Source organism: Anopheles cruzii, chromosome 2 (assembly GCF_943734635.1).
Source record: "Anopheles cruzii chromosome 2, idAnoCruzAS_RS32_06, whole genome shotgun sequence".
Lineage (NCBI taxonomy): Eukaryota > Metazoa > Arthropoda > Insecta > Diptera > Culicidae > Anopheles > Anopheles cruzii.
Window position 1 is genome coordinate 11,258,903 of NC_069144.1, and position 10,899 is coordinate 11,269,801.

The window sequence follows — 10,899 nt, forward strand, 5'->3', positions numbered from 1 at the left end:
CTCGTGGACAGTGCGGACACTGATGGCGTTTTTGCTTGATTTTGTGGACATCAGTATTAATTTTTGAGTAATGCTTTGGCAACTCTGGAGCCTCTGCTGAGGTGATATCTTGTTGAGGTCTTTTTTGTTCATTCGATGGCAACAATTGTTGTTCGTCAACTGTCGAGACAGATGGGTGACAAGGATATCCTGAATCCTCGTCAGCACTAGGATCCATTTGACTCAATGCAGGGCCTTTGGCGCCATGTGTGACACAAGAATTGTTTTGATCCTTGACTGATACAGAGTCGTCAGGACTCGTAATGGTCTTTCCTGCCATAGAATCATCTCCTTCAACCTTAAAGTTGAAATTGGAAGGATCCGATAATTGTAGTTGTTGTTCCTCGTCCGTTGGTTCACGTTTTAAAAGTGCCTTCAGCGATTCTTCCTCCGCCTCAAACAAATCGTCACGATGATAATAACCGCATTTCTTCTTACTTATCTGTTGTGAATTAGAAACCGTTTGACGTGATTGATAATCCTCTGAAGAATCTTCTGCGACAACCTCCGTTTTGATCCACACCGATTCAACGCCATCGGTTTGGTGTATGTCGTCCGGATGTTCTGCAGAGGCCTCGGCGGTATGAGTGATATAAGAATTCTTTTGATCCGAAATTAATACAGGGTCGTCAGGACTCGTAATCGTCTTTTCTGCCATAGAATCATCTCCTTCAACCTTACAGTTGAAATTGGAAGGATCCGTCTTGAACTCATGTTTCATATCTGCATCCGATAATTGTAGTTGTTGTTGCTCGTCCATTGATTCTCGCTTCAAAAGTGTTTCCAGTGATACTTCCTCCGCCTCAAACAAATCGTCACGATGATAATAACCGCATATGTTACTTATCTGTTGTGAATTAGAAACCGTTTGACTCGATTGATAATCCTCTGAAGAATCTTCTGCGACAACCTCCGCTTTGATCCACACCGATTCAACGCCATCGGTTTGGTGTATGTCGTCCGGATGTTTTGCAGCGGTCAAACGGGTTGTGTCCAATACTTCGCGAAACCGATCGACTTTTTCATTCTTTAGGATGCATAGGCAGCGAAACTTATCGAAAGAATCCAAGCGCGATTCGCAGGCTGAGCACAAATACGATGGAAATTCGGGCAATAGTTTCATCTGTAGAAAGATAGAGAGCATGTCATAATCGTTGCTAACAAAGCGGCAGAAAATTCTATTAAGAAGAGCATCTTACCTCAACCTGCGTACAGGCGAATATTTGTTGCAAAAGAGATGCGCCCCGTTCATCGAAAGTAATCGGCTGCAAATCGCCATCAGCCGACAGGCACATTCGACATATAGGCGAGATTCTAGAAAGAAATGTGCTATTATAAATGTTTATCCTTGGTCACCGTCAACTTACTCGTCTGAAAATGCATATTTGGAACTCATTTCGACTCAAATTGTTTATTAAAGTGAATAGTTTCGACTCGAATTGTAATTTGTCCGCGTCCTTCATAAAATGTAAACAAGTTCTATAGAACATGTCAGAAGGCGATTTTTGACAGCACTGACAGACTGACAGCAGACAGACTGACAGCAAAACACGCTAACTGATGCTGTGAGTAGTATCGATGCTGTCAATTCGATCATTCAGATTAGATTAGATTAGATCAGATTACCGAAGATCAAAAAAAGTGTCTAAATGATCGTTGAACTTTATTTTTTCATCCTTCGCTATTCGGCTCTTCTCGTGTTCTCGTGTTGTAAATCGTTGCTCAACAATTAACAAACTCAGTATCTCTGCTTGAGACTGAGAACTTTCTGCCAGATTTTGTTCTGGTCTCCTGGAATGAAACTTTATCTGCAGGTTACCGTGAAGCAATAAAATAACCAGATATTAATTTACATTTCAATTTTTATTCCTTAACGTAGACATTCGTCGTTGTAGACATTCTTTCAATATAGTTCGAACAAACAAGTCCAGGAAAATGCTCTTATGAAATCCGTGCCTCGCCTTTCTCGCAAACAAAATATGGAACACGCGGAACCGGCTCTATACTCTGCTAGATTCGAAGTAGCGGACTCACTATCTCCTTCGGAACGGAATACTTCACTATTTCCAAAAAATTATCAAAGAAATGATAAAATTACCTGTGACTAAAGGTTGTTTGAGTACAAAAGAACAGTTGTACAAACATTGTACAACAGCAGTTCGCTAAAAATACGGCGCCATCCTGCAAATAGCGGCAACTTCATTGGTTGCCGCCTTTCGTCGTAGCAAAATAAAAATGTACTACTACTAGTACTACCTACTCGTCCCCTTCTGGACGATCTTTTTTGTCCTTCTTCTTTTTCTTTTTCTCTTTTTTCGACTCCTCTTCGCCATCGGCTTCCCCGGAAACCGTTTGGTCCACTGCGTCGCCGGCTTCTTCGGCGTCTTTCTTTTGCTTCTTCTTTTTCTTTTTCTTTTGCTCGCTGCCGTCATCGGCAGCTTCGGATAGCGCCGCATTATCAGCGGATGTATCACCGATGCTTAGTTTCCGCTTCCCACCGGACAAGTCGTCGGCCGTGACGCTGTTACCGTTGGCTGTTCGATTGAAGTCAGTGTAGCCGGTGACCCACTCCTTGGGAGTGTTCTCGTTCGGCTTTCCGTATTTGTCTAGCTTTCCGGCAGCGATAAGTTGCTTCTTCATCGATGCTTTCGGTCCCAGACCCCACTTACGGGGATAGGTATCGCGTTCCATAATTACGCGTTTAATCTTCGCCACGACGCCATGATCGCAACTGGCCATTGTGGCCGTGGTCATAAGAGCGATGGCCAGTGCCACGGCTTCGCCCTTCGAGGTAACGATCACGATCTCTTGATCAAGCTCTATTCCGTCCTCGTAGCGCAGTACGCCCGGCAGTAAGATCTTTGCTCCGTAGCACACCGCATTCACCGAACTGTCCTTCATGATGATGCGCTTGTGGCCCACGAGCAGTCCTTCGAGGGGTTTTATCACCCGACGCAGCATCGATTCGTCTTTGTGGTTTTCGTACAAGTACTGCGCGTCGAGCACGTCGTGCATCGTTACCATGCCGTCCTTTTCGGACTGAATCCCGGAACGGACGCGCCGCAGTTCCAGCATCTGACCACCAACGCCAAGAACCAATCCCAGATGGACGCACATCGTTCGAATGTACGAACCAGCCTCACAACTGACCCAAAACACACCCATGTTGCGTTGGTCATCGTAGTCCAGCAGCTTCGACTCGTACACGGTTCGCACGCGGAGCTGACGCTTGACAGCGGATATTAACGGGGGCCGTTGAAATAGTGCACCGCGCAGTTTCTCTAACCCCTGCGTTACTTTGGCGACTTTCTCTACGGCCGAGTGAAGCTTAAAAATGGCCACGTACTCCTTGCCGGCACTTTGCTGGCTTTTAACCAAACGAGTCGAGCGATCGATGCAAACGATCAGACAACCGCTAACCTTCGGGTCGAGCGTTCCCGAATGGCCCGTTTTGTCGACCTTCAGGATCTTCTTAATCCACGCCACAACCTCGTGCGAGCTCGGGTTGGACGGTTTGTCCAAGTTGATGAAACCGGCACTGACGTAGTCCTTTATTTTACGATTCAGCGGCGAAGATCCAAACGGCAGCGGGGTGTAGTGGTTGGTGCGCACGTTCAGGCGGTCAAAGTTTTTCAACAAAAGGGGCCACTTGGACGTATCCAGCCGGGAGATCGCCTCCGAGGGCTTCAGCTGAAAGTCGCCGGACTTTTGCAGCTCTCCCAGGTTTTCGATCTCTTCGGCGTCGGGCTCCTGCTTGATCTTCTTCTTCTTTTTCTCCTTCTTAATCGGGGACGGCATGTCTGCAAACACAGTCGGCTGGTAAATCGATTCGTATAGCAACGAAACCAACGGCAATAGCAACACAAAGCTTATCCCGCAAGAACTGCACGTGACTTACCCACTTCCATGGTAAAGTTGGCCTGTTTTAAAGAAAACTTTCAACAAAATTCGAACTATTGTTCGGCGACCACGCGTATTGTTTCCAATCACACACACGAGGCCGGGAATTCGGAAATGACAGCTAAGCTTTCGAGGTTAGAAAACGCACATGGTTTGTTTTCATACCTGAGTGGTGCGGCCAAGGTGAACACAAGTTTGGTGGTGGAACTTCAAACATTGTACAAATCGATTCAATGATCGAAAAATATTGGACCGGCACCGGCAATTGGAGATATTCCAATATTCCATTTTTAGATATTCCATAAGTTTGCGTTCGAAAGGGGTTTGCGCGAAAAAGCAAAAAACCATCGACGGAATGTCGAAGTCGACAAAAAGCAAAGTCGACAAAAAGCAGTCGAAGTCGACTGTGCGAAATGACAGCTCACAATGTTGACGTTAAGAAAAGTGTCCAGAAGAAGCCCGAAACGGAGAAGAAGAAGTTGAAACGCGAAAGTTAAAACAAGAAACTGCAGTATTTTACCGTGATTCATCTACGAAAACTGTTTAATAGGTTACTGGAAACGTTAGTGAGACGGAAAAACATACACATCTTTTTGCTGACGTGTAGGTGGTAAATATCCATAAAGGTACGTGGCAACGGGGAATGAAAACAAAACCGCTGCTCTGCAGAAAGGGCGCTCCTTGTCCGCCCCTTTGGCGAGCATTATTTGGGCACATACGCGATTCTTACTCAATCTGCTTTTTTCTGAGTGTGGTTCTGTTTTAAAAACCTTCACATCTTACTAACAATGGCCTTTGCGGGACAGGTATTTGTTTGTAGGACAATGCACCGTTCTCGAAATAGCTAGTGATTAGCCCAACGAGTAAACAAGTAAATCCTAGTTCTGGGTGTTATCACACTAACTGGAGTGGCTGTGATTGTTTTTGTTGTCCGCCTCTGTTCTTTTCCACTTTCTTTCTCCGCACTGGAAAAGCAATCCGTGAGTCGATTGTGAAACTGAAAAGAAATGTTAAAGAAGCCTTTAAAGAGAAGTACTCCTGGTAGAGCTGTCCTTGACAAAAGTATTGGTCCCGAGAACTGTTCGGGACAGATGTTATCTCGTGTTGCAGTGCTAAAATTACTTCATGGCCATGGGTAATGCTGAAAGAGGACACAGTTTTCCCCTCTTGCAGAATATACGCCATTGTCTGCCGCACAATGACGAGAGTGCGATATGGAGAAAATGTTTGCCGAGCATGAAAGAAGTGGAAAGTCCAAACAACAAAAGACGGTAATAGGTTTCTATCGCTCGTGAAAGTTCAGTTGCCACCAACAGTTGTACATTACTCATGGATTTCGTCGCCTACTGAAATTCGAAAAGCGTTCACTTGGTGGCGATAAGGCGAGGAACGAAGACATACGAGCAACGGAATATTAATTGGCTTTTATCACTATCGTTCAGCACTTTCGCCTATCGGTTTGGAACCCCTTAGTGTGAGCCTTGCCACACAGTAATACAGAGTCTGGCTGCGGCATAGGCACAATGCTTCTGTTGCCGATTGTGCAACAAATACTCTTAAATAAACTGTGCTATGTTTTAAACTAATGTTTTTTCTTTCTTTCGCATTTCCACGCCCGACGGATGGACCACCGTTAATCCTTTCGCCGCCTTCACGCAGATAAGGGGCGACGATAAAGCTGTAACCACGGATAAGAAGCGCAGAGAACGCGACCGCAAACAGGGCGAGATGAGCAGAAGGAACGAAACGGAAAGGCAGAAGCAGATACAAGAAAAATGTCAAGTTATGCTTACCAAGATGCTCCGGGATGACGACAACAAGTACTGTGTCGACTGTGACGCGAAAGGGCCCCGTTGGGCGTCCTGGAATTTGGGAGTGTTCCTTTGCATCCGATGCGCCGGCATTCATCGGAATCTGGGCGTACATATAAGCCGGGTGAAATCGGTCAATCTGGACAGCTGGACACCGGAGCAGGTGGTAAGTGACGCGATGTGATAACCGGTGGTCCGGGCTCAGGTGATTGTGACATCATCATTATCCCCTTGGAGCTTTGAAGCAGCAGCGGTAAAGTTGGCGTGCGCCCATGCGCCGTTAGTGCCACCAGGCGAAGCCGCTATTAATTAATTGCTTTATTTCCGCCCAAAAGCACTGCGCCTTGTTTCAGGCTTTTGCATTGATTACTTTTTGTTTGCTTCAAATATACTTTGCGTGCTGAATTATCGTCACGACTTGAACACTTTAGTGAAACGGATTTGCACAAATCACTGTCTGTTTGGTGCAACAGATGGTTGTTTTTTGTAGACAATTCTTTGATTTTGGGACTTCACTTCAAGGGAGTGCAGTAACTCATGAACATGCCAAAAGTAATATGATTCTTCATTTATTCGGGAATGTTTACTGCCTGCAGGTCTCTCTGGAACAGATGGGCAACTCCCGGGCCCGTGCCGTATACGAAGCGATGGTTCCGGATGGTTTCAGGCGCCCTCAAACTGATTCTGCCTTGGAGAGCTTCATCCGTGCAAAGTACGAACACAAAAAGTATTTGGCCCGCGAATGGGTTCCTCCGCCGCCACCGAAGGTGGATTGGGATCGAGAGATTGACGAAGAAATTGAGCGACAGAAGCGCAAGAAAAAGACTTCCTCGACCGCAACTGGTACTGGATCGGGCGGTGGCCTTTCGCTGGCATCACCCCTGGGACCAGGCACCGAGAAGAAGAGTACGACATCCAGCAAGCCATCTTCCGGGGGGACCTCGAGCGGATCATCGTCTGTGCCAAAGTTGAAAGCACCGGCCAGTAGCCTGAAATCATCCAGCCGGAATTCATCTTCATCCGAAGGTGGTGCGACGCAATCGTCCAGCGCGGCCAACAGTAGTGACGCAACCGGAACGGTGACCGTGGCCAACTCCAGTGCCGGGGCAGATCTGCTCGGGCTGTCGTTGGGTGAGGGAAGTACGAACAGTATTACCGCAACGAGCAAGTCGGCCAACGGGGTCGCTGCTGTGTCGGCGAACAATAATGGACTCGATTTGTTGGAACGAACAAACGCAGCCACGGACGATTTGGCCAAAGCGGAAGCCGACTTTTTTAATCAATCAAGCGGGACGGGTATCGGAGCGGACACGGGTGGAAAGCTGACGAAAGATAAAATCATGGCTCTGTATGGGTCGGCCCCGACTTCGGCGGGAGCAAGTGGCGGAGGTTTCAGTAGCGTCGCAGGTTTCGGCGGCTTTCAGCAGGCCGCCGGCAGCACATTCCCCCCGGCAGCAAGTGGCGCAGCAGTCGGATTCAACAATGGACCGACGAGTACGTTTGGGGCATTTCAGACGTTTCCGGTTACCGCAGTTGGTGGTATGAACGGTGCACCTGGCGGCCAGTACATGATGGGTGGCGGAGTACCGCACGGACAGATGATGTACAACAACATGGCAAATGGAGCAGGTGCGGCCGCCGGTATGGTTCCGCCGTCCATGTTCCCTCCACAACCGCAAGCGGTGCACGCACACGGGATGATGCCGCCATTCGGTGCAATGCCGCCGTACGGGGCGAACAATCTTATTCACCAGCAACATCCCGGTAATCCGCATCCGCACCAGCAGCAATCGGTGATGGGCCATTTCCCGAACATGGGAGCAGTTCCCATCGGGATGCAGCAACCACCGGTGGTCGGTGGAGTTCCGGCCTTTGCTACTTTTCCTAAATCCGTCCCGCAGCAGCAGCCGCAACCTGCCACCAGTGACAAGCTAAGCAATCAATTCGGCACGATGAACCTGCGCGACGTGTGGCAATAGGAAATGGTGCCAAACCAGTTCCCAACCTGACTCCCCGGTCCTGCGATTTGGATGTCGTGGCCAACTAACTTATCCTTTTCACTCCGGCCAACCGATGGATGATCTATTCCGTACGTAGAACTTATGACACACGATATAGGACAATTACTCACTTGCTAAGACAAAATTACCAACACAGAAAGATGAAAATATTTAGTACACAATCCACACTCACACAAACCCTGAAAGCTCCACACTCGGTCGATTCTTATTCGACGGTGTTCCGATATCATCATCCTAAGGAAAGGTTATTTTTCGGCGGCGAATACTTTCCATTCCTCCGTTACGGAAGCCTCAAGGCTTAGCGAGGCCGAATCAGATGGAAGCAAGAAACAGGTCACTATTAAAAGTTTATAAGTAAGGGAACATAAAAATATTTCGCTAAGGGCACTAACGAGAGAGAGCGTACGTTGGCGCAGTCTCGGTACATTTGAACGGTTTTTAGCTATTACACTGTTACTGATAGGAATCGTAATCTTTAGGAACTGTGCTGAAGGTACGTACACTGGGAGATGCTTCTGTGCAAACGCAGAAAAAAAGGAAAAACAATACACTAAATCGGATATTGCGTTTAATCGTTTTTCCGGTAGATAAAGAAATTGTCAATAAAGTATAACTTATGTGCAAGAGAGCGTTGATCAAATAAAACGCCGTTGTAATCGTCTAAGCGAATGTAGCAGAATAGTAAATGGAGGAATCGTAGTGGTAACTGTGCAGACCATAGCGGGGACATGTGTAATGGTAAAAAGAAGGAAAATAAATTGACCTTTGTATCTAGTGTGGTATTTAAAAATATTATCCGTAGGACAATCTCTTGCGAAAGGCAATCGAATTTTACCTCACAGTGAACCGGTTCGAGCGACGCTTGCTAGATCAATCGAGCAACCGGAAAATTGTGTTTAAACGCTTTTATTCAAAAGCCATCTGCCATGCTTTTGTACATTGTATGGGGTTAAAGTTAGAGTCAGCGAGAAGAAACGCACACAACGACGGCTAATCCGTGTACCACGTAGGTATGATGTTGCTTAAAAACTTCCCAATCCAAGCGGCTTTCGTCCAGGCCACTGCTCCTTGGCGTACTTCTTCTTCTTCGGCTCCTCAGACGTCTCGTTCGGTTTGTCGCTCAAATTGACTGCAGAAAAAGCGGGGGGTTAAGAGCGGAAATGATTTTTTTTACAGCGGCTAACTTACCGTTGCTATTCAAACCACCACCAGGTGCAGATGAGTGTCCGGGTGTAGCGAAAACGTTGACGACTGCGGCAGTTTCACGGGCTGCTACCGGGGTCGGGTTCACATCCGGCGCCGGATTGGGAAGCAATATGCCCAGCTTGGTGGTCAGACCACTCACCAGTGTGTCCATGTCGAAGCTGCGCCCATCGTGGCCGGCAACGGACGACGATGCTCCATCGGACGGATCGATGCCGTGGTAGAGCGACTGATGGCTCTGCCCCGGGTGAATGGGATGATGCGGATGGAGAGGGAAACCCGCCGGCTTGCTGCTGCAGGGGGGAGAAGTAATGATGCCCATACTGTTCTGTCCCTCCATTTTCGCACGTTTCGCCGACACCGGCACGACAGTTGACTGGATTAGGTTGCGGAAGCGTCCAATCGATGGGTCGATGTCTTCGGGATTGATAATAATTTCATCCTCGTTGAAAGCCACCCCTTTCCGCTTACGTTTTTTGTTCTTCTTGTATGAACCCCCGCTGACCACGCCCGGACCACCGGGGCCGCCAGCCCCTCCGCCTGTGCCACTGTCATCAGAAATTCCCAACATGGATATGCGTCTGTTGTGCGCCGTGTTGTACTCGGTGAGATTATCCAGCTCGGTTTGGCTTTCCGGTAGCCCCAGAAATGTACCGTCACTGGTGTCCATCATGGTCATGGGAATATCTTCCATGATGTTTGTTCGCGACCCCACAGTGGGTCTTTCGCGGAGAATGTAATGGCGCGTGGAAGCACCAAAGCTAAACTGACTGTTAATCTGCAACTGCGTAGGTTTGTGGCCCTCCAGCCGAACTGATCCTATGAACGTTCCGTGTGCTGCGGACAAAGGCAAATGAATGAAGAATGCCGATTTTGCAAACGACGCTTCACTTACTGCTGCCCAGATCTACCAGATAAGCAATGTGAAGATGTTTGTGGTAGACGAACGCAGCGTGGACGCGGGAACATGAAGCGTGATCAATGCAAAAGTCGTTCATCTGAGGGTTGCGCCCGAATAGATAGCAGCGTTTTTCATCGATCATCAGCTTCTGGATCAACTTGTCCTCCTTCATCACATCCAGATGAAGACCAGTGGGAGGCTTGCCGGCCCTGAAAAATAGTGTTTAGCTATCGTTATCGGCAGGCTGTGTTTTGGTCTGGGTTTTGTGTTCGGTGCCTACCACGAAGGAATTTCATAGTGATTGGACATTTCACACTTGGCCTTTTTCGTGCTGCCGGCTTTAGCTGGTTAAAAATGCTTCACCAACAAACACACGGCCATTTCCACTGAAATTCAACGTTAGGTGAAAAATATTTACTTATTTTCTCAAAAAAAAAAGTCGGTTTTTGACGTTTCGGCTTCCCATTAGCCCGAAATGTCACAATAATAATAATAAAAAATAATAATAATAACTTGAACTCTCGATCCGGTGCTTGTATAAACCTGTAATGGCTACTCACTGCTCGAATGCTGCAGTCGCGTGGTTTTGGTGAGCAACGTTTCTCACTTTGTCCTCAGATCTCGCGGTGGCAACACACGGACACGGTAAATTTGGTGTATTTGGTGTATTTCCTATTAAATTCGGACTGATTCGCATTCGTATTCGGAACGGAATTACCTGGTGAACTCTGCGAAGAGAGTGTGCGCTTAGTTGGATAAATCAATCTTTCGATTCCGAGATGTTGGTTGTCTCTAAATGCCGTATGCCAACGTGACCCCTTCTGGCGGAAGAGCAGGCAGGTTCCCTTTCGGGAGTTAGCGTTAGCCTACTTGGCTAAACGATGGTGGGCATCGAAGCATCGAAGTGTGTGTGCGCCGAAGAAAGCTCTGTGTGTTTCTGCCCGAGAGAAACGCAATCTGCCTGCGGCCGATTATAGAACACGGAAAAAAGAAAGCACCAAATGCACCTTTTCGTCGTCGGCCA

At 47.6% G+C, this 10,899-nt stretch overlaps 3 protein-coding genes across 3 annotated transcripts; 1 reads left to right on the forward strand and 2 right to left on the reverse strand.

Annotated features, from left to right (window-relative positions):
* Nucleotides 1-1,999: 1,999 nt before the first annotated feature.
* Nucleotides 2,000-4,029, reverse strand: LOC128267322 (H/ACA ribonucleoprotein complex subunit 4). Its single transcript, XM_053004130.1, has 2 exons — nt 3,938-4,029; nt 2,000-3,839 (listed from the first exon to the last, which is right to left on the reverse strand). Exons 1-2 carry the CDS (start codon nt 3,945-3,947, stop codon nt 2,296-2,298), a joined length of 1,554 nt encoding a protein of 517 aa, XP_052860090.1. The 5' UTR covers nt 3,948-4,029; the 3' UTR covers nt 2,000-2,295.
* Nucleotides 4,030-4,451: 422 nt separating this feature from the next.
* Nucleotides 4,452-8,518, forward strand: LOC128267320 (stromal membrane-associated protein 1). The gene is made up of 3 exons (XM_053004128.1): nt 4,452-4,565; nt 5,599-5,916; nt 6,347-8,518. The coding sequence occupies exons 2-3, from the start codon at nt 5,668-5,670 to the stop codon at nt 7,727-7,729; spliced, it is 1,632 nt and encodes a 543-aa protein (XP_052860088.1). The 5' UTR covers nt 4,452-4,565; nt 5,599-5,667; the 3' UTR covers nt 7,730-8,518.
* Nucleotides 8,519-8,698: 180 nt separating this feature from the next.
* Nucleotides 8,699-10,246, reverse strand: LOC128267325 (nuclear inhibitor of protein phosphatase 1). Its single transcript, XM_053004134.1, has 4 exons — nt 10,156-10,246; nt 9,870-10,084; nt 8,960-9,811; nt 8,699-8,900 (listed from the first exon to the last, which is right to left on the reverse strand). The coding sequence occupies exons 1-4, from the start codon at nt 10,182-10,184 to the stop codon at nt 8,794-8,796; spliced, it is 1,203 nt and encodes a 400-aa protein (XP_052860094.1). The 5' UTR covers nt 10,185-10,246; the 3' UTR covers nt 8,699-8,793.
* Between the last annotated feature and the right edge of the window lie 653 nt (nt 10,247-10,899).

Excerpts from the sequence above, each read along its gene's own strand:
- LOC128267320 (XM_053004128.1), top strand. The coding sequence starts at position 5,668 with ATGAGCAGAAGGAACGAAACGGAAAGGCAGAAGCAGATACAAGAAAAA. Across the intron at positions 5,917-6,346 it reads GCTGGACACCGGAGCAGGTG|GTCTCTCTGGAACAGATGGG; the intron begins GTAAGTGACGCG and ends TACTGCCTGCAG.
- LOC128267325 (XM_053004134.1), bottom strand. The coding sequence starts at position 10,184 with ATGTCCAATCACTATGAAATTCCTTCGTG. Across the intron at positions 9,812-9,869 it reads TCTGGTAGATCTGGGCAGCA|CACACGGAACGTTCATAGGA; the intron begins GTAAGTGAAGCG and ends CTTTGTCCGCAG. Across the intron at positions 8,901-8,959 it reads TGGTGGTTTGAATAGCAACG|TCAATTTGAGCGACAAACCG; the intron begins GTAAGTTAGCCG and ends CTTTTTCTGCAG.